General features: G+C 40.0%; 2 protein-coding genes and 1 long non-coding RNA gene across 3 annotated transcripts; 1 reads left to right on the top strand and 2 right to left on the bottom strand.

Annotated features, from left to right (window-relative positions):
- Positions 1-499: 499 nt before the first annotated feature.
- LOC117551321 lies at positions 500-3,118 on the bottom strand. The gene is made up of 2 exons (XR_004569770.1): positions 2,608-3,118; positions 500-2,445 (listed from the first exon to the last, which is right to left on the bottom strand). It is a non-coding gene; the product is annotated as an uncharacterized LOC117551321 (long non-coding RNA).
- On the top strand, positions 2,140-22,527 carry LOC117551319 (serine/threonine-protein phosphatase with EF-hands 2-like). The gene is made up of 18 exons (XM_034224156.1): positions 2,140-2,229; positions 3,996-4,007; positions 10,470-10,597; positions 11,018-11,072; positions 11,227-11,402; positions 11,499-11,613; positions 11,742-11,788; positions 12,593-12,759; positions 12,871-12,907; positions 13,196-13,345; positions 13,464-13,496; positions 13,743-13,803; positions 13,921-14,102; positions 14,671-14,813; positions 19,184-19,290; positions 20,890-21,053; positions 21,152-21,239; positions 21,772-22,527. The coding sequence occupies exons 1-18, from the start codon at positions 2,193-2,195 to the stop codon at positions 21,954-21,956; spliced, it is 1,887 nt and encodes a 628-aa protein (XP_034080047.1). The 5' UTR covers positions 2,140-2,192; the 3' UTR covers positions 21,957-22,527.
- Positions 4,023-7,129, bottom strand: LOC117551320 (bone morphogenetic protein 7-like). Its single transcript, XM_034224158.1, has 5 exons — positions 6,985-7,129; positions 5,632-5,789; positions 5,419-5,511; positions 5,207-5,319; positions 4,023-4,565 (listed from the first exon to the last, which is right to left on the bottom strand). The coding sequence occupies exons 1-5, from the start codon at positions 7,104-7,106 to the stop codon at positions 4,422-4,424; spliced, it is 630 nt and encodes a 209-aa protein (XP_034080049.1). The 5' UTR covers positions 7,107-7,129; the 3' UTR covers positions 4,023-4,421.
- Positions 22,528-22,719: the final 192 nt, after the last annotated feature.

Genomic DNA, 22,719 nt, shown 5'->3' with positions numbered 1-22,719 from the left:
TTAACATTTTAACTGATAAGGCATGCCGAATATGGTTATTTTATGACACATTTCGTTGCTTTCCTCCCTAATGCTTGGCGATTTTCCTAGGTTATTCTAACCGCATACCTTTCTAAAGCAGGACAGGGTGTTTGGCAGGGAAGGAGATATATTCAGTTCTTCACTCTGCCCTCAACCTGTTAGACTTACAAAGAAAGTGTATATCATAAATAATAATCCAAACTTAGAAACTAGAACAAAATAACCGACATTTTAATAAAAAGCTCTTTTTTTTTGGTAAATGGATGAACATTACATTACCAGAGCAGCACATTCTCACATAAAAGTACAACAATATAACACTAGTCCAATCTAATTTATTTGCATACTTACTGATATTCTGTTTTGCAATTTAATGTAATGGTAATTGAGATTTCAAAAGTAGGTTCTTTTTTAGCAAAAATGTACATTTATATCATTGAATGAATCTCAACATTGAAACACAACATCAACTACAAAATAAAAATAAATTGTTTTTAATATTGCCATAAACACTTACAACCATTCACATCTTTTGCATCACTCTGGACCAATGATATCTTTTCAGATCTTCAAAAGTCTCTATTATTGCTTAACAAAGATGGATTCACACATTTAGAGTGATCTACATGCTCTTCTATGGTCAAATGCCATCAAATACCTTCACAACGAAACTAAAAGTTTAAAGTCACATAAATCAAGCTTTAACAATATCATACAAAACGTGTGGGGAGTTGCGTCAAGCGTTGTTTCAACTACAGTACTCAAGCACACAATTTAGATACTTGGACTGTTCATTTAATTATCCTTTTACTTCCACTCAACTACATTTCAGAGGGAAATATTGTACTTATTAGTCCTATAAAATTATTTGACACCTACTAGTTACTAGTTATTTTACAAATAAAGATGTTTGCATACAAAACATAATAAGATCTTATACAATATATATATGACATCTAAAATATATCTAAAACAATTTACAACAGATTAATTGGAAACAACTTTGTTGGTTGTCTGTCATTTAACACACAAAAAAGCTTGCTTTGCTTTATGCCTTTGTCCAATAGTTGTGAGGTTTGGACTTGTAAAACCAAACGATCAATCAATGAACATAGAAAATAATCATGAGCTTAACCCTTGTGTTGTGTTCGAAAGCTGTTACCGTTCATGGTGTTCGCGGGTCAATTTTGACCCATGATTTACCTCAGAAAAACACTCAAAAATAATGACTCTCATCCAATATTGTTTTAACTACATCATAACTAACTTATAATGCATTCATAACCGTACAATCCTGTTGTAATTTTATTTTATGGCCCCAAAACACACCACATATTGTACATGTGCATGTGTGTGTTCAGGTTCAAGTGTTTGTGTACATATTCTTTGTGAAAGGTTGAGTTCCCATGGATGGGAGGGATGGGCAACCAGGTGCATGTTGTGAAATAATTATTGTTACAGTGGATGAAGGGGGTGGGGTTGGGGTGTCTAAAGTCAAAGATTAATCTTGATTGGGCCAAATTTTCCCCAGAGTCACCCACAACAATTCTGCTGTGTCTTCCCAGACCTGAACACCAAATTATACACTTTTTTTTTTTAAGAGACCTTCAGACTTGGCTAAAATTGTCAAAATCTGTTTTGTAGTGTTTATATAGCTGTTGTGGAGGATATCATCTGCAGGTCTCCCTTGAAAAAGAGATCGATGATCTCAATGGGACCACCTTAAATAAAGGTTTGAAATCATGAAGCCTCGTTCCGATAAAAAAACTAGAGCGTAGTTATTATATAATTGTACCTTGATACGGGTCACCGGAGACCCAAACACAACATAAGGGTTCATCCATAATGAAAATAATCAACAGTTGCAGCCTTAAATAAAATTGCTCAAAATCTAAAAATTACTAAAGTGATGGTTACACATTAATGAATGAGATGATAACAATACAATGATATCAAATTGTAATACCGGAAGTACATTTTAGTTACTATACCTACGCACTTTTACTTAAGTAACATGCTCAATGCAGGGCTGAGTATTTGTACAGTGCAATCCATCACCTCCTTGGTTGATCTGATTTGGTTTTCTCTCCCAGAAGGTGACCAGAAAAGGAGGACATTTGAGAAAATCAACCGGGGAAACAACCGGGGAATCAACCGGGGAAACAACCTGTATGCAGAAAGAGTTCCCCGTGTTCTCGGTACTGAATTGTGGCGCCACGTCGTATTGGAGGCCACAGTCGTCTGCGATTGTGGTGGGGCTGTTGTGTCTGAGCAGTGTGGTGGCAGAGGGGACAGTGGCTCTCACTTCCAGCATCTCATGTCCAGCTACAGATACATCCACAGGCAACACCATGTAGGCCTGCACAAAGCTTTCTCCAATGTTGCACTTGAGCTGCGTAGACCAACAGTATTCCCCGGGGTCTCCTAGGAAGAGAGACTCATTTATGAAGGGCTATACACATTGGATGTGCCACATAAAACAGTCAGACAGCGATGGTCTGACATAAGAAGACCACCTGCACTACTGATATCTGTCTGCACATTTAGTCAAGGACAGGTTGAAATTGTAACTGAGAGATGCCTTACCTTCTGTGCAATATGAGAGCTGTATGTTATGGTTGTCCTCAAGTTGAAGTTTCCTATGGTAGGTCATCTGAGTGCACTCGGTCAAACAGTTTGATAAGGGTCTCTTGGGCAGCAGTTTCACCAACCCTTCCCTCTCTGAACAATGAGCTGCCCCTTCAGCCAGCAGAAAGGGGGACAGTATGCCAAAAAACACCCACAAAGTGAAATATGTTGACATTCTGTCCAGTATCAATAAAACATCCAATTGCTGGCAATGTTGAGCGATTGGTCCAGATCTTCTTGTCCTATTGTGGGATAGTTGTTGTCCTGGATCAATATATTGCTTGCACAACCTGACAACCATAGGATAAGATTCAACTTCAGCCAGGAAAAAACTTTGCATGCACAGCAGCTATAAACGTTCAAGACTTTCAGAACTGCGCAACATGCTGCTCTTACACTGAAATGAGGAGGGTTTCCTGGAGCGCAGTGCCTATCCTCCAGGTTATTTTCCTCCCTCTAGACTTGAAATGTGAAACACCTAAAGGCTGGACTAAGGAACTGCTTTACCAAAATAGTAATCAAGAGTTATAGTCCATAATAAATGTTTGCAGGAAAAACAGCTGAGAGCAAAACATTTTTGATTTGAATCATCTTTATTCAAAAGTTTGTAAGCAAAAAATCAGGAAATTGGTACAAATGATTAGCATGCTATAGCAGTTTCATTAGCAAAATACAATATTTTGTACGAGATCTAAATACAAGTTATGGTGCTATGTCAATATAATAAGTAATAGTTGAAAAATAAAATAAAGTACATGGTGAGGTAATTTTGTAAAGTCAGCAGTAGACAAAAGCTTAACAAAATGATAAACTGAGAACTATAGCAAGTTACAGGCATATGAGGGAAAACAAGACCTCTGCTGTAGAACATGTATATAAGAGGACATTTATTTAAATCAAACAACATTCTTTGGGTTCATTTATGGAAAAAAAAGGGAAAAACTGCTTTGGGTCAAAACTATGATCTAATGGCATATCTCAAAGAAGGTTATGTCAAGAAAAAATTGTTTGATTTTTTTTTTAATGTCATTTTTATACCTAATTATGATTCATTCCAAAAGTGAATGTTTTTTGGTAGTTGCAATGGGGCATTGTTGCTTTCTGCAAGTTGAAAGGGCTAAAAGAAAGCACCATACAGAAGATGTCCCTACTCAGGAAAAATTGATATGAAATGTGATTGTGAATTGTTGTCATATATATGTATATTATTATTATTTTTATATGCCTTTTGAATTAAATTGCCCAAGAAAGGAGTCGTTCACAGATGGGGGGAAACAACTGGTATGAGTAAGGATTTGGCTCTGTACAGTCTCACATTTTTGTTAGGAACACTCTGTAATAGTTAGCAGCTTTAAATAGTGCTCTTCACCCATAAGATGTATTTAAAGATTAGCTGGCAGTGTTTCGCCTCCAGCTCTCTGCAGCTCTTGGCGCAAAAGAAATAGTTGGACTTATCTACAGAAATGCATTTTTGATGGGTCTGCAGTATCATTATTATCATCATCATAATAATCATTGGCAGTTAACCTCTAAAATAAAAAAATGATCAGATTTGTGCTGGCACATTCTTGTTTGAAAGGAGAAACAGGAATGCAAAACTGAGAGAGACTTTGCTTTGGTTCCCACACTCGGTGCTGAATACACACTGAAAGGATCTAAGATAAGTCTATAGAGAGAAGATAGGCCTGCATATAATGTATCACTAAGTTTTCTGTATTTTGTGTGTGTGTGTGCACCAGGTGGTTCACATACACAAGACTATAAAACAAACTTTACTTTGTGCCTGGCTGCTGGAGGTTACTAGGCCCACACCCGCAGCTGCTGGCCAGCTGCACGGAGGAGATGATGAGGGTGCTGAACTCATCCACATAGAGAACAGGCACCATTTGGAGGGAGGTGGGCTGACAACATGGCACCTGGAGAGAAAAAAAGAGAGGAGGAGTTAAAGAGGTTATGTTGGATAACACAGTTTGAACAAAAATGGACGTTAAGAACGTGTGAATATTTATATTCTTGATAGAAATGCAAAAAAGTGGTGCATGCTATGGTGGACGTGTTACACATAAAGTACAGAAATAAAAAAGTGTAGAAAAATTAAATATAAAATAACAAATTACAAATTAGTTTCCAAACAGTTTCATTTAAAAGATGCAGTCTAGATCTTAGTTGTATTTTTTCTTTTGCAAAGTTATTTATAAGATCGCATAAAGATGGTACACAACGTTATGTTTCCTTAGCACGTACACTGCATTCATTTCTGATTGACCAAAGTTTTGGGAGTGTCTCAGCTTGAATTTGGTTCATTTGTATATTTGTGTTGGCAGAGTGAGAGAACAGGCTTATCTATTGGCAGCTGTTTTCCCTCCTGAGCACACACAGGCAAACTATTTGGTGTTTGTAGCTCCAATGTAACTTAGGCAAAGAGGTGAACAAAGACGTGTAGGACTGTAGAAGAGGAAGCAAGTACAATAAACAAAGCTATACATTTAACAGTAAAACATAAGGTAATTGGGGTTGGAGGACATTTATTTCACTGTTCTAATATAGAGAATTATACCTGAGTGGTTTGGGATGGTGGACATTGCACAGGGTGCCCTGCGGGGTTGCAGAGTGCACACTTGACGATGGTCAGGCTGGCAGGATGGATAATCCAGTTTTCCCAGCCCAGATCTGAAACACATAATAATGGACATTTTAGTACATGCATTTATATATTTTTGCATGTCAATTTGCATGCATGCATGAACACATGCACACATTGGTGCATACCTTTCATGAAGATCTCAGAGGCCATGGAACAGCACTTCAGGTCTGTACTGTTTCCACCATCAGGGGACACGGAGTTGCCAGAGGCCACTGGAACTGTAAGGACAAAAAAACGTTCAATTCAGTTTGAATGTGAAAACCTCTTAAGATTAAATTAAAGCTGTACAAAATGTGGGCTCGACAAAGGTTTCTTCAAAGTGTTTGGGTGTTACATACCACCATTGTCCTTCACTCTGTGAGCAATAGAGCCGAAGGTGGTCCTCCATTTCTCTCCGATACCGTCCAGCCCACCAGCAGGCAGCTGTGGCTCAGCCTGCAAGTTGAGGCCCTCGAGGAGACTCTGTCTGATTGACTGCAATGACCCCCCCGAGCACCTAAACATCATATAAAAGGTTACATTTGCATTAAAAAGGATTACACAGAAAAATTGAAGAAATGCTCTACATGACAACAAATAAGTATTGTGTTAACAATCCAATCAAGACTAAACAAGTGTAGTTGTGAGCAGCTGCACATGCCAGACATGTACTCTCTCAATAACCTCAATAGCTCTGGGACTATTTTCTTAGGCATACACAAATTCCTCTGTGGAAGAGTAATTTATGACACTACTGAAGCTTAATTGCAACAGCATGTTACAGCTCTGCAAATTCCTAGAAATAGATCAAAATGATATATTTTTCCCTGAGAACTACTCAGCACGGACACATCATGGATATGTTATCTGTTAAGCAAGTCTGCAGCACTGAGGCTATTCAAAATATGTATTAACCTCTATGACCTGACAAGGTAAGGGGAGATATAGCAGGTCCACAGTATACGTCACAAGGAATTTGATACACAGATTTGATGCAAAATGAAACACATTCTAACATTTGAGACTGAAAAAATGACTTCAAAATAACACTTTAACACCCCAAGACCTTTTGGAACACTAGTAAGAGGACAACTGTGACTTGGTATCAAAAACGTTCTGCATGAATTCTGATTAGCGATTGGATGGGGAGCATTTTTTTTTTTTAAAGAGAAATGCTCAGAAGCCTACTTAATGGCTACATATCAATGAAAGCCATATATTCTATGAATGCCCAAGTGTTGTAGTTTGTAGTTGTAATGTTTCAAGAGGCTGTAGTTTCATAAAAAGCTGATTTTGTAAAGCAAGGTCAAGCTTAAAAAACTACAGTGAAATGAGGACTAACATCATAAAGAGTCTTAGATGTATTAAGTCATACCCAATATATGCAATTCACCTTCATTGGGACCCCAGCATGCAGACATATTCAATTACACAATTTTTAGACTAATATAACACATTCATAATGCATATTTGAGGGTTTCTATAGAACCAACTTTCATTCAGATATCAGTGTATCAAATGAACCCCTCTGAATAGGGGCCTGCAATCTATAATAAAATGGATACACTACACAGCAAACAAAAGCGTAATATTATTTAAGTACCAAAACACTGTAAAAATTTGCTACCTGAAATAAAACATTTACCAATAGCGCTCTTATAAATCAAACATATTGCACTTTAGAGACAGGGAACAGATAGGTTGGTACTGACCTGTGCTGCGAGACAGGAGAGTTCGCAGGGGCAGCAGAAACTTCCTCGGATGGCAGCAAGACAAATGCAAACACCATTGAAGAGCACAGGAGCATCGTCATGACAGTAAACGTAAAGGACATGGTGTATGGGCCGGATGGTCAATCTTTTGGATCAACTGCTCTCAAATTTGGACTTGCGGCCGACTACGGTTGACTCTGGTTGGAAGAGAAGATAGGAGTGACCAGACAGTGATGCTGCACGAGGTATTGTTTGTCAGGGCCTGGGAACATGGGTTTTTATCTTCCTGTACCAAAGCTTGGCCTTGAGATATTTCACATTGTTGTCTTGTCCCTGTGTGAAAGAGATCAGTTCAGTTATTTCTTCCAGACGTGAAATACTGGATGTGATTTCTTAGGGAGGATTTGAAATCAAGAATATGGTTTTGCCTACACAAAGTAAAAGATGCAAAAACATCTTCAAATAGTCAGTGAATAAACGTTCACATATTCCCCAGTGAACATATTCTTTTTTTAAACTTCTTTCAACAAAAAAAGGTTCATTGGGCCTTCTGATGCCACTCATAGTGTATTGTACATGTTTAAACCATATTATTCCACACTACCAGTATCATACATGCTCAACTATCCATCTCTATGAGAGTAAAGAGCAAAACACGAGGCTGAGTTGAGAGGCAAGCAAGGAACGGTAGTTTAAAGTCGTTAAGGCCCCTTTAATCAGAGACTACTAACTCACTGTGGACTAAACTGGGTCACAGCGATATTTGCATGGTGCACCAAAGAACACGGTTTTACTGCTGGAGGGTACAACCAATCATAATAGGCAGTGCCACAGAAATTGTTGGTACAGGCTGATACAAGACATGGCAATACTCTTGCAGTCAGTGTGAAATAACAGGCATAATAACACAAGTATGCCATGTGTTCTTGCACAAGACCTCCTACAGGTCTAAACAACACTGTGAAGATTTGAGCTCTGAAATGATCATCAGGTCTCAACAATGGTGATAAATTGACAATATTTAAAAATAAAGTCTTAGAGGATAACTCCGGGGATATTTCATATATTTCTATATCTATATCAGCTGTTACATCAAATTATTTCTGATGGCCCATAAGGCAGCCATCTTTGTGTCTTGTATCAGAGAGTTTTTATAGGTTTTTAGGGTGTTTTACACAAAATCATTTTTCTTTTTACGTCAATTTAAATAATAAATAATTTGATCCATCTATCTTTCTAACTGGCTATAGATTGTCTAGAATATATATATATATATATATATATATATTATACAGATAAATATATATTTATCGCAAATCTTCAATTTGTTTATGTTTTGTTGTGTAGCTGTTAAGCCTGCTCATAATGTGTTTTATCAGGAGGCAGCAGTTTGGTTTAGTTTTCACTGTGAAGTTGTTTTTTTTATGGATTTATGTCATGTTTCTGTTAATACAAACCAAAAACAAATGTATATTTTTTTTCATGGGATTTTTTTTTCACTAACAAAAATGTGCAAAATTGTCGGTTGTTCTTATAATAACGCATTGGTCACCTTAGGTCACTGTGGAATATTGCAGTTTTCGACCACCTATACATGAGCGGAGTCCTTGAGTATCAGACGTCTCCCACAATGTCCTTGTTCTACTACAGCAGGGAGTCACACCACCGCAGCTGCTGCTGCTGGCTGTGATCACAGAGGGTCTTTATAAATAGGCCAAGGGCTAGGGAGGAAGCACCATGCAGAGGACATTCTTGGGATGAATCTCAACAAAACATTATTAAAAATGTGGCAGGATTTGGTGTAGCGAGATAGAAAGCTACATTACAGGAGATTCATTCTGTGGGAAATATTGCTATTAAGATTTAATTTGTGCCCGACAAGACTTGAACATAATGACTGTGGATAGACAGAACACCTGCTGCAACAATTCAATTCAATAGACTCATTGTACAGCACCCAAATGATTAGTTTATGGAATCTCATAATTGGAAGCGGTATTGTTTAATGTCTTGTCCAATAATGTTACATTTACAATCCTTCAACCTTGATTGGTGTGTTCTACTTGTTGTATGACTGCTTCACTTACATGCATAGTGAGGAAAGTAAAAGAAGGACTGTTTCTGTTTTTTATTTTATTTGATAATTTTGTGTCTATATTTGTACGAGTTGTATTGAATATAAAGGGTGCTATGACTAGTACTATGATATATGTAATGTTAAAGTCTATCTATCCAGGCTAGCCAAGGCCAATTAACCACTAATGGAGATACATTGATGTTATTATTCATTAGTCACAGGGAGGACACATGTCTTGCATCAAGGCCAAGATTTAAAAACAGATACTGCCCTTTATCAGAGCCATCATCCGTTTACTCAGCGTACATGACAGCCGTAGTAATGTTTAATCCTAATCCACTTGCATCTTGTTTTGTTAAAGTGATCACAGGGCACAGGACACTTGGCCTTGATATTTACAAGACTTGAGCCAATGTGTGTGTTGGTGGACGAGAGTGTGTAGCTTCAAGAGGGGAAATCTAACTACAACATTACAGACAGTGGGACCTGTGTTGCTGGGCCTTGGAAATGAATGGAGTGATAACACATGCTACATATCTGCCTTTTTTCTTCTTTAAACAAATATAATTTGGCTGGCTGGTTTGGGGCATACAAAATGGAAAGTTTTATTTAAAGGTCCAGAAGAAGTGAGGGGGATATTGAAAGAAAGGTAACGTGAACAGGTAAGGGTTTTTCGGCCAGTCTGGTGCTTTTTCTTTTATTTCTACTGTTGATTGCTCTATTTAAAAAAGTTTGGGAAACATTACTTAAACTTGAAATGCTGAAGTGTGTATTCCATGCAAACATTTGCCATTATGTTTTAAAACATCAAGTATTTGTGTCTTTTTCCATTTGCTTTACTCCTAACTGTTAACTTGATTGTCCAATTGATTTATTACAAAAATCTGTAGTGAAACAGATGAAACAGGGAAATGTGTTTTGTTGTTTATAAAAGTTTATTATTTCATTATTTCGCAGCTTGCAAAACACAAGGTCAGACATTTCACACTCACACATGAAAGTATATTTTTCTTTGACAGTGAAAACAGCACAGGATCATGGGATGTGGTCTGGGAAAGTCTGAACCACTGCTGACAAAATGTCACAAAGGTGCTGCCTTTATTATTCCAGTGAAATTCCAGAGTCAAATGTACCTTTTTACGCAATAATTTAATGCTATTTTTCATTTTTAGAGTCCATCTCAGTTCCAGGTAAATATATGTTTACTCCATCACATATTTACACAAAAGTCTCAACAAACAATTTTAACTCACTTTTCTACTCAATTTGTATGCACTCTGTGAAGCTGCCACTGGTAAGTCTTGCAGAATGGATCAAACTTAGTATATGAATGTGTTCATAGTGGAAGAGGAAGGTTACCTCAGCATGGTTATGTCCGAGTGCTTCCGTCTTGTCTCCTAATCTGCAGCGATCAGTGCGGCTCTGTTAATCCAGCGCTGGTACCGTCAGCATGTTGCACGGCTGGAGATGAGACGCAGGTGCACGTGGAACATCTTCCAGTCTATCGAATATGCAGGAGAGCAAGACCAAATCAAGGTGAGCACTGACAGAACTCGTCTTACCCACCAACATTTAGAAGCCTTGTGGATGGCAACATCAGGCTGTCGGTAAGAAATATACATTTTAAATATTGGATGTACTGCCATTACATTTTAAAACAGACATTCATGGACCCAAGAGGATAGTTCTTACCAACGTTGTGATCTCCAGACCTTCCAGCACCACCATGAGGCTGACATTTGTGGTTCAGAGTGAAAAATATATCAATTTGATTGAAAAATAATAATCATTACAAGATGGATGGCTGAGATATTCCGCATCCATGGTCCATCTGGGATTTATTACAATAACCTTAGTGGCCCCAACATTTTTATCTAAAATGTCATTTTTTCCAGTACTTTGATTTGACAATTTCAAAATAAGACATTTAACAACATGTCTTTTTTCTTCCTGCAGCTCTACAATTACTTTGGCTTCTTGATGGACCACTTCACCCCAGCCAGCAGTGAAAGTAAAACAGACCTCAACTCTTCACTGATGCAGAGTAGGTTTCATTAGATTACTGACAGTCAGATAATCTGAGTTTAACCAGTCTACTATCTGCTGAGAAACATAATGTGGGTTTGCCCTTACTTCTTCACTTCCTCTCTACACCTTTACCATAGGAAACCTTATATCCCACATATTTCGTAAGAATGAAATCTGTCTTGACACAGAGTGGGAGAGATATTTTTGCTACAAGAGCATTGAGGTGACAAAAAGCTACACAGGCCCCCATCTGATGTTCCCCGTGACGTTCTGTGGGGTGTCAAAGCTGGTGGAGGCCTTCAAGCACAAAGAAGTAAGTACATGAGTATATCCCCAAAGGTGTTCAATCCAAGGTTTGCTTTTTCTCCTCTGTGCTCGGTTTATACACACTTTCTTTGTTTTCTAGTAGCAGCTTCATGCTCGATATGTTCTGCAGCTTCTTGGAGAGACTTGGAGACTTCTGAGAACTTTCCCCAACATCAGTCACGTCATCGCCTGCCATACAAAGGCCATTACCATATGCGGTACTCAACAGCAGGCCTTTCCTGTATATATTGTTCTCAGATCTTTTCTCCCACATTATTTTCTTAACGTTCTTGAGCATGCAGTTACACTGTAACAAATATGAATTCATTATTTATCTCTTTCCCAGGGGATCTACACGGGCACCTTGAAGACCTGTTGTTGATATTCTACAAGGTACTCATTACATTCAATTAATCAAATTGTCAGACAGAGATGTTCATTTCAACACCTTACTCTCTCTAATCATACTAATCCAAAGTGCCTTTAATTGCTCTTGTATAGACCATTCTCGTATAGCAGTGATTCTGAAATGGGGGTACGCGGACCCCTAAGGGTACGTTGGGGTACTGCAGGGGGTACGTGAGATTTAAAAAAAAAAGTTAATTAAAAAAATACCATGCATGATTACAAAAATAATCTTAGTATAATAAGTTAAATAGAAAACACAATTTTATATAAAATATTCCTAGAACCACCAAGGGGGTCCTCATATAAACATGTCAAATTTGTGTATTGTATTTTATAGTTTTGCATAATATATCATTGTGTTCATTGGTTTGTTAAACAGATATTACTTCAGTTGAAAAACTCCTTTGAAAAATCAGTTATGTCGTTATGTTCTTTTTTTTCATGCATAAAATGAAAATATCCTTAGTTTGTTGTAAAGGAGTTAATAAATCAGGGAACATCACTATATTGGAATTATTTGTATAGGCTTTTTTTTTCGATCAAAAATGTTCGGGGTTGGTCAGGGTCTCTTGGCTGAGAAAATGTTTCAAAGGGGGTACATTACTGAAAAAAGTTTGAGAAGCGTATAGTATAGTTTCTACTCTTCTACTAGTATTAACCTCCTATTTTGATTATTCTTGTTCATATTTTGGTTCTGTATTTCTCTGTACTTATTTCTGGTTTTCTGCTGCATCACCACACATTTTGTTATACTTAATAAAAGGTGTCATCTTATTGTACCCCTTTCAGAACGGTTTGCCGTCCTCTGATAAACCATATGTTTTTAATGGAGACTTTGTGGATCGTGGTAAAAACTCTTTAGAGATCCTTCTCACCCTATTCGGCTTCCTGCTGGTCTACCCCAATGACGTCCATCTGAACAGAGGGAACCATGAGGACCACATTGTTAATCTGAGGTTCGAGGCCAATCACAAAATGCTCACACTGTATATGGTTTCATTCTTATTATATTCAACCTACAGCTGGTGTGTATACTAACCTAGTTGTTTAATGTGTGTTTTTTTCAGATATGGCTTCACTAAAGAAGTTTTGGGAAAATACAGGGTAGGTTTTGTTTGATTTGCATTCAACTCAACGTATTGTCCTATTTTGTTGTACTAAGACTATTTAAAACCCTGGGGGACATGTTGCATCATCATGATGTAGTTTGACTCAGTTAGTCCAATGCCTGCTTGCGTATTAACTCACATAATACCAAATGTCTATTAATCCACAACTGGAAATAGTGAATACACTTTTACTCCTGTTTTAGTCTGCAACTGAATGTGCCCAAATGAATAAAATAATGAGTTCATATTAAGAACTCACTTTATGGCTCGCTTTGTTCTGCAGGTGCATGGCAAGAAGATCCTAAAGCTCCTCCAGATGATTTTCAGCTGGCTACCTTTGGCCACAGTGATTGATAACAAAGTGCTGATTGTTCACGGTGGGATCTCTGACACCACAGACCTTGACAAGATAGCTAGAGTGGACAGACAAAAAGTAAGATGGCTTCAGGGATAATAACATTTGTGTATGTGGGGCAATTTACAGGCAGCAAATGAAGAATTGTTATCATGATCATCATACCAAGGGTCTGTGTATTTTTGAATGTTTGCAGTATGCATCGGCTCTCAGGCCTCCTAAAATGAAAGTCCATGGCTGTATGACTAAGATGAACGAAAACAGGGAAAGAGAGGCCTGTGGTCAGGTGGAAGGCCGGCGTCGAGTGTGTTCTCTGACTTACCACAGCTCGGCCCCGGATCACAGGCACGACCTCCCACGCCGCTCGCTCAACAACACCCCTGTGTGCAGTAAGTTAGACTTGTCGGTGGATGAGAAGCTAAATAGCAGGTGCAGGCTGTCTGGGTTTGATCAGGCCAGATGTGAACTGAAGAAGTCTGACTCATACCTGGAGTCTAAAACAACAGAGACAGATTTGGATGAGTGGAAACAAGTAAGTGGTCTCAGTGGTTGTTAATGTTTTGGCAGATGTTCAACATGTAGTATTGCTCCATAATGCACACATTTTATTATTTCACTGACTTTTTTACTGATTCATTTGACTTCCCAGATAGTGGATGTATTGTGGAGTGACCCAATGCCTCAAAATGGATGCATTCCCAATGAGGTGCGAGGCAGAGGCTGCTACTGGGGGCCAGATGTCACTGAGGAGGTGCTGCGAAGAAACAACCTGCAGCTCCTCATCCGCTCCCACGAGTGCAAACAGGACGGATACGAGTTTTGCCACAACCGCAGGGTGAGCACGAAGACACACAAGAAAGAGTTTAAGTTGCAATACTGACTATGGGAACAGGTACTTTTGTATGGAAGCCCATAAAGGACTCTTTTAAATGGTAAATGTTGATTTGAATTTATTTAAAACATTACAACTTTCCACGTGTTAAAACATAGTTTTTCCTTTTTCAAAGATGTAATTAGCATTTACTCAAAACACAAATATTTGTAATGTGGTAATTGAACACCAAAATGAGTACGGGGCAAAATTGATGTTGAATTATTTACTGAAATACAACATAAATATATACGGAAATTAGAGTGGAATTAGATTTTAAAATGATACTTTCATCAAATCCACTTTGTGCTTCCGTACTTTTAGGTTTTGAGTAGCTTTGTTGAGTATGACAGGAGATGAAAAACAGGAAATTAAGAAAAAAGTACAAAATGACGGTTGTGCGGTTGTTTTTCCATTTAATTAAACATTTAATCTGAAAGCAATTAGAAATTAGTGATTAACAAACAGCATATCTCTACACGTTTACTATTCATGTTAAGACTTACGGTATTGACTCTTATGTTGCATTTAGGTGATTACTATATTTTCAGCGTCTAATTACTACGAGGTGGGCAGCAACAGAGGCGCCTTCATCAGAATGGGACCTGACCTGGTCCCCCACATCATTCAGTATCAGGCCAGCACCACATGCAGAGAGCTCACCCTGAGACAAAGGTACAAAGACAGGGCAGCACAGACATCAGAATGACAGAACTGCATTTTTAATACTTTCCGTCGAGTGATATTACAGCAGTTTCCTCCGGAGGTGGTTGTGATTGCCAAGAAGCCTTAGCAGTATCGCCCTGTACGCAGGGCTGGACTGGCCATCTGGCATACCGGGCATGTTCCCGGTGGGCCGACGTGCCTTTTGGGCCGACACGTCATTTTTTTTTTTCTGAAGTCCCGGCCCATAAGACGGGTAGATTGGCCTTGTGTTTTTAGTAATTGACACTGGGCCGGCCGAATCAAATCTTTAATCACCTCCCCCTTTGGCCGCTCGGTGTGCATCATTATATCACGCCCCCAGGAGGTGAGCCGGCAGTTGAAGCCAAACTGCCTTTTTTTTCGAGAAAAAAAAAAGTTCGAGTTAGAAATGGCGAAGGCGAAGGCCAAGCGAAAAGGGGGAGCAGAAAAATTGCGGGCAAAAAAAAAAGCAGGCCCTTCGTGCTGATGCTGCCGCTTGTGTCAAAATAACCGACATGTTTAGTACAGGTGCAGGTCCATCTTCTTCTAACCCGTGGCCGATATTGGTGGTGAGGAAGATGAGGGAGAGAGATCAGCGCGAGTGGGGAGAGCGTGGAGAACTCGCGGTAAGCAGAAGCTAAGACAATTAGGAAAAGATTATTATTAAGGTTATGATACTCTGTCGTTCTGGAACCCATTAATATCCCTTTGATGAAGCACTAATAAGACAAATATTATAAGAGAAACATTCGTTAGCCTACAAGCTAGTAAGCTGTCTTTTTTAGGTTTTCCCTGGCAAGTTAAAATATAGCTTAATGGGACTCTGATACGTTGTCTCATTGAAAGTTAACCAACATTCATGAACAATTACTGTCAGCTGGCAGCTTGTTTTGTTTAGTTTATTTACTTATTTGGTTATAAGGGCAACAGTGGTCTTTTGGGACCTGAAAAATGTTTGTATAGTCAGCTTTTTGTGGTAGTTTTGATTGACAATATATAGAATGAATCATATAGAAATAGATAAAAAATTGAGGCACACATGTAGTTTTGACCATTAACTGTGTGGTATTGTTATGTCAATGCCTATTTGTATGGACCTCTATCAGGGAATCCATTCATTCTGTATCATTGTGTTGAGCCAGGTAGCATCCCCAGAGGAGGAGAGTGTCAGCGAGAGTGAGGAGAGCAAAGAGCAGGAGGACATAGATTACTTTGCCCGCCCCGAGCCGATCTATGTTACAGATGTTTTTAGAACAGCACCCACAACAACATACCAGAAATCCAGTTGTGCAGAAGGTATTCACCTGTAAAGATGGCACCAGCAGAAAGTGGCTTACATATTGCAAGGGACGTCATATGTTGTTTTGTTTTGTATGTCTGGCATTTGGGAAGAGGACTGACACTGGCACATTTATAACTGGAATGTCAGATTGGAGGCACGCACACCAGCGTACAGAGGAGCACGAAAAGAGCATTACACATTCAACCTGTGCTGAAGCTTTTTTCTTACGGTGCTCTAAAGCAGACATTGAAAGCATGTTTGCTGGCAGTCAAATGTCTGCTCATAGGGAACAAGTCTGAAAGAGACGTCAGGTTTTGGAGCGTGTGGTGGATGTGGTGAAAGTGCAGGCAGGTGGAGAATGAGGGAGCATATATGCTAGCTGACAACACCGTGGACCACGGTAACTTTTTGGAGCTCATCCTTTTATTAGGAAAGTATGATGTCTGCTTAAAAGAGCATCTGGATGATTGCGTAGAGAAGAGCAAGAAATTGCACCAATCCAGTGGAACAAAAGGTAGAGGGTCTCTCATCACCCTACTCTCCAAAACTACTGTTAACTCCATAATAGAAACTGTTGGTAGTCTAATCAAAGAAAGTATCTTCAGTGATGTCCAGAAGGCCGGAATGTTTTCTGTTCAGCTGGACACAACACAATACATAACTTCTCAGGATCAGTGTTCAGTAATCTTAAAATATGTCAATGAGACTGTGCAAGAGAGGCTTGTGGCTTTAGTGAAGTGCCATGCATCCACCGGACAATACTTTGTGAACTTGATCTCAGAGGTCTTAGAGCATCTGAAACTGGACAAGGGCATTTGTATAGGTAATGCAACAGATGGAGCATCCAATATGCAAGGCCGGTACAAAGGATTTTCTGCACTGATGACCTCCCAGTCACCCACTCATGTCCATGTGTGGTGCTATGCTCATGTTCTTAATCTTGTCCTGGCTGAAACTACCCAAACTGTCATCGAATGTGGAACACTTTTCAACCTAATCAATGACATAGCAGTGTTTATCAGGGAGTCATATCAGAAGGGTCAATCTGTGGGAGAAACAAGCCCAAGAAAAGATGCCGTCGACTCATCCTGTAGACTCATCTGGTCCTATCTCTATTGTGTTGTCATAGAAAGGGGAGGCAGGGCACTATAGGGTCCCCCCCCTAAATTCACTAGAAGTCATCATTTAAGGGGTTATTTTTAAAACTTTTCTTCTGGGGGGGGCATACCCCCCCAGACATTACATTGCATTTAGCTGAGGCTTTTATCCAAAGCGACTTACAATAAGTCCGTTCCACCAGGAAGACACAACCTTGAAGAAAACAGAATCATATAAGTACATCAGGTTTCATAGAGCCAAACATTTCAAGTGCTACTCAACTGGCTTTAGATAAGCCAGTCCTTTATTAGTATATAAGTGCTTTGTTAGTAATTATATCGCTCGAAGTGGAGTCGAAAGAGATGAGTTTTCAGTCTGGAAGATGTGTAGGCTTTCTGCTGTCCTGATTTCAATGGGGAGCTCATTCCACCATTTTGGAGCCAGGATAGCAATCCCACGTGTTTTTGCTGATGGGAACTTGGGATGGCCTACCTGCCTGTCAGCCTTCCATCTGTGCACAAACTTATCTCGTGCCCTCATTGGTCATGTGCGCGTTCGTGTGTGTTGGAGGAGTGGCTCTGTAAGGAAGTCTGAAGTTGGTGCATCATGGCATGTGGCTCATTAAAAAAGAAGTACAGCTATTATCTCCCTCTTGTATAACTGGTCGGCCCCACCTGCAGCAGGTAAACCAGGGTTGCCAACTCTCACGCATCTAGCGTGTGACACACGCTTTCACTCTCAATCTCACGCTCTCACGCTGCCCAAACTATTCTCACGCCAAAAACAAGATGAACCGGTGATCGTTTTTGGTTGGTTATTTACAATGTTGAGTTGACAGCTGCTCAAGCTGTTGATCCGCTCCCTCCCCGCCTCCACCACCATCAGACCCCCCTGCTCGGTCACTGTTCGCTTTGTGAGAGGGTTTGAAGGTCTAATTTCTAATGATTGATAGTTACACATACTTGTTGTATGTATTAGTTTAGTTTTTCCCTGGTACGTAAAAAGGATAATAATAGTGTTTTTTTAAAATTATACTGAGTTATTCTTCTTGTCAGGAACCGCTACTATTCGTTTGTTTTATGGATTTGGGCCGGTCTGGGTCTAAATGCCAGGGCCGATTTGCTGTCCCAGTCCAGCCCTGCCTGTACGGGAACAACACCGAACTCCATCTTTCCCTGAAGTCCCTGTAGGACTTGACTCGAGCCATAGAGGTAATAATATATAAGGACTCCAATGACCCCAAGGAGGCACAGGCAGGGGTGGAAGTAAAAAGTGGGAGGAAGTGGAGAGCCGACAAAGCTTTTTTGCAAGCAAAGTCTCAGATCCACCACAAAGCAATAGTGGGAACATTGATGCAGGGGAGAGCTGGACTGGGAACCTTCAGAACCCCCCAGTACGACAAGGCCAAGGGAGAAGAGAGGTGCAGGCTGGTACAGGAGGAAGTAAGGGCAGCAGTTGAGGAGGAGCGGACTAGCAGAGCGGTTGGCCTGAGGCAGCAAGGGGCCTGGACGAGGTGGGAGCAGGCCATGGACCGTAAAGTCACATTGACTGATCTTCGACGGGCAGTACCTCAACGAATCAAAGTCCTGGTCCAGGTAGTGTACCATATCTTGTCCAGCCATTCGAACCTCTTCACCTGGGGCAAAGTGGAATACCCGGCATGCCCGCAATGCCCAGGCAAGGGAATGTTGGAGCCCATCCTGAGCAGCTGCCCAGTGGCTCTTTGTCAGGGCCTTGCGCTATGATCAGGTTGTGAAACCCATCCCAGAGGCCATCGCCAGGGCAAGAGTGTATGATGTCGAAAGAACCGAAACACCCGATAACCCCTGGTTACATCACCGATGATGTGTTCAGGAGCATCAAAAGATGTATTTTTTATTAACATCGCAAAATATTGAGATCGTATGATCACATTATGATCAGTTTATTTCCCAGTGATTCCAAGATTTACTGAAAAAAATAATCTTCCTTTTTTTGTCAGTGTTGGCTGGACGGAGAGATCCGCTCTGCAAGCTCTGAGGGAACAACTTTTCGTACATAGGTCTGATCTCATCAGTGCCTTCCAGGAGTTTGATCCTAACAACAAAGGTACTGAGCAGCAGTGATAGATCGTTACACTTTTAGGGCAGTTTCTCTTACCACCACTTAAGTCTGATCCATCAAACTCAAAGCAGGAAAATAACCAAATTGCAGGATTATACGTTGGACAAAGGTTAACAACTGGTAAACCTGATTTGGTAGGACTGACATGGAATTTTTGCAGCAGTCTGATATGTACCTGACATAGGGGACAAAGAGAACATATAAGAGGTTTCTCAATACTCAAATTTCCCCTCCTCGACTCCTATCCCCGACTCCCCTCCTCGAGACTTGGTGCTGCCCACAGGAGATGCGAGCGGAGGACTGAGGAGGGGAACCGAGGAGAGAGGAGGGGAAGCAGCAGGTGGTTAGAGAAATGAGAACTCCTCTCCTCTGAGCGGTCATTTTAAAGAGACGTCCATTAATGATGACAGGAGGCACAACAGCCCTCTGTCTGATGGACAGATGTGTTCATGACGACTTATATATTTACTTTTAATTCATTCACAGTGCGGTATAATGAGACAATAACAGGCTACAGATGCGGACATATACACACACATATATTTATATAAATATATACAATTTCAGAATCAAACAAGTATGAGAGCACTCTCATAATAACGTAACACAATCAGAGACTGGATATATCCCCCCCCACCCCTCTCTCTGGTCGCTGAAATTGGGAATTGAAATTACGGGCCAAAAGTTGTACAAGTATTAAAAGTAAGCATACCAAACCAACTGAGACCCGTCTGTCCGCCACATCTACGCACTGTACAACACACACCTACACACTGTACCACACACACACCTACACACTGTACCACACACACCTACTGCTCCTAAAGCATAATCAGGCTACAGCCGTTGTGTATTTTATTATGTGAAGCACTAAATGGTCTCAGAAAAATATCGACTCTTTGTTTGTAGATATCTACTAAACTACAGCAAACAAATACAGAAAGTAATGTAGGCCTGTTATACTGAGTGATATATATTTTACACACTGCTCTGCTTTCTGCACGGACCTCACAGCTGTTCTCACTGTAAACATCGCGTTGCGATGAAAGCAGTTACTAATATAATATCCAAGGGATGCATGCAGAGCTGTCATTGGCTGACATAAGTCCGGCCGTGCGTCACGCCTCCACCGTTCCCGGAAATGCATCCGTGGAGGAGCCGTGGAGGATGCATCAGTGTCTCCTCGGTTAGAGCTCCTCCAGAGAGCATCCTCGACGCTCGATCCTCGGTCCTCGAAGTGCATTTAGAGAAATGAGATGTCCTTCAACATGGCGCGCTGAAATTCATTTCCGGGTCACTACCGGAGGACCGAGGAGTCGAGGAGGAGAAATTTGAGTATTGAGAAACCTCTATAGTGTATGCTAAATAAAATCCCAAAAATAGTGATGATATAAAGACGATCTAGAATGTAGATTTTGTGAGCATAATAGATTACTACTGTCAAGTCAAAGTAAAGAAACTCATTAAGACTAGCCACATGGCCTATGGCTTGTAAAAAAATGCCCTAACACTCAAGAGGAAGCTTATTGTGTTAGTTATTCAAAATGAATTTAACTCTACTGTATATTTCTATCTGTGCCTCAGGGATGATCTCTGTGACGCACTGGGCTAGCACCACAGAGAGAGTCCTGAATCTGGGTCTGCCCTGGAGGGTGCTGCGCCCTCAGCTTGTCAGCAGCACCCAGCATGGCATGATGGACTACCAGCGGTGGATAAAGGAGCTTTCAATCACTGAACCCAAATTAGAGGTCAGCCTTTAAAACTTGTATCCGATATATATCCTTCTTTCTCACCGTTTATGTAAGACTGACACACAGATTAGCAATATTCGTTTCTCCCATTTCAGATCTCAGATAACAGTATCCTGGATACGATGTACAAGAACCACTCCAATCTGGAAACCATTTTCCGGATCATAGACACAGATCATTCAGGTCAGTAAACAGCTTCACTTGGATCCCACTGAAAAGATCATTTTTGTTTTCTCTTGCAGCTTTGACTTCATGAAAGTCAATGATTTGGTATCACTACTCTGGTCCAAACTGAAATATCTCAAGAACTATTGGATGTTCCCAAGAAGATAAAACCCTACTGCTTTTGATTGACGCCTGGTTTTCCATCTTGTGTTATCAATCTAGTAGAATACATATATCAATAAACGAGTTTGCATAATCACATTAGCTTTAAGCTCAAATCACCACACCCTCACAGCGTCTTTGTCTTTCTGTCTAAAAGCTGGTCACATTTCACAAATGTCTACAACAGTGGGAAGATAAGTCTTCTGTTTCTAGACTGTAATAAAAGGTCTTTATATAAATCTTAAACACTCTCACTCTTTGTTCATTCTTCATTAAAACACCTTCCAACTTTAAGTTAATCATCAAAATGCAAGGCATGCAATCACACTAGATATCTATATATGCTACACAAGTTTTTCAACTACATCCTCCTTGTGTTTCCTTTCAGGTTTAATCTCTTTCAAGGAGTTTCATCAGACCTGGGAACTCCTGCGCTCTCATCTGAAGACAGAGATTAGTGCCAAGGCTATTGCAGACCTGGCCCAGAGTATCGACTTCAACAAGGACGGGAGCATCGACATCAATGAGTTCCTGGAGGCTTTCAGGCTGGTGGACATATCAGCACATAACTGAGTCTGGACCTGGACCAGGAGCTGTACCTGCTGCATAGAAAACACCCAGAACCGATTTGGAAAACCTGTGGAAATTCAAATGTTGAGTACTATCTCATCCATTTGACCTCATGAGATCAACCTACATATGTTCTACATCTTAGATGTTATTTTGTGTACCCTTTTTATCTCACAAATTAGAGTATCCTTAGGATTTATGTTTTTAACTGATGGATCAAGCTGGTCAGAGAAAGTTATGAATGAAAGAAACCTACCGATGTTACACATTAAAGTCTGTTTAAAGGAGTGATGGAGTGCTAATGCTTTTCTGAAATAGGTTGCATTAAAGACAAGTCTTTGCAATGTCTAATAAATGTCCTTAAGTGATGTCACTTGAGTCAGCGTGAGTTGGACCAGTGTCATTTCGAGGACTCTAATGCATGAGGGGATATCATCTTTGGGTAGCTGGTTAATCAGTTCAACTGTCAATCAGTTGGAATGTAGGACATTAATCCTATCCACTCAAGCAGGACTTAGATGAGATGTTGGAAAGGGCTCGTCTGCAAGTAAACACAGGTGATGAGATATGTCCCTTATGAGAAGCCAAACAACATTACTATATTTGTCACACCGAGCGATTACTAAAAAAATTAAGTTACCTTTTAGGGCTTTACCGAATAGTTTGAAGCCTCATTCATAATGATGACGTTTAAATTCTAAAACACAATTTTGGTGGATTATTTCATTTTAAACCCAATATTGCTGCACAGTTAAGAGATAAGATT

Source organism: Gymnodraco acuticeps, unplaced genomic scaffold (assembly GCF_902827175.1).
Source record: "Gymnodraco acuticeps unplaced genomic scaffold, fGymAcu1.1, whole genome shotgun sequence".
In the NCBI taxonomy this organism is placed as follows: Eukaryota; Metazoa; Chordata; class Actinopteri; order Perciformes; family Bathydraconidae; genus Gymnodraco; species Gymnodraco acuticeps.
Note: the sequence above shows the minus strand (reverse complement) of the source record. Positions and strands in the feature narration are given on the sequence as shown.

Excerpts from the sequence above, each read along its gene's own strand:
- LOC117551319 (XM_034224156.1), top strand. The coding sequence starts at position 2,193 with ATGCAGAAAGAGTTCCCCGTGTTCTCGGTACTGAATT. Across the intron at positions 11,789-12,592 it reads TGTTGTTGATATTCTACAAG|AACGGTTTGCCGTCCTCTGA; the intron begins GTACTCATTACA and ends TACCCCTTTCAG. Across the intron at positions 14,103-14,670 it reads AGTTTTGCCACAACCGCAGG|GTGATTACTATATTTTCAGC; the intron begins GTGAGCACGAAG and ends TGTTGCATTTAG.
- LOC117551320 (XM_034224158.1), bottom strand. The coding sequence starts at position 7,106 with ATGTCCTTTACGTTTACTGTCATGACGATGCTCCTGTGCTCTTCAATG. Across the intron at positions 5,790-6,984 it reads TCTCCTGTCTCGCAGCACAG|GTGCTCGGGGGGGTCATTGC; the intron begins GTCAGTACCAAC and ends TATGATGTTTAG. Across the intron at positions 5,512-5,631 it reads CAGAGTGAAGGACAATGGTG|TTCCAGTGGCCTCTGGCAAC; the intron begins GTATGTAACACC and ends TTGTCCTTACAG.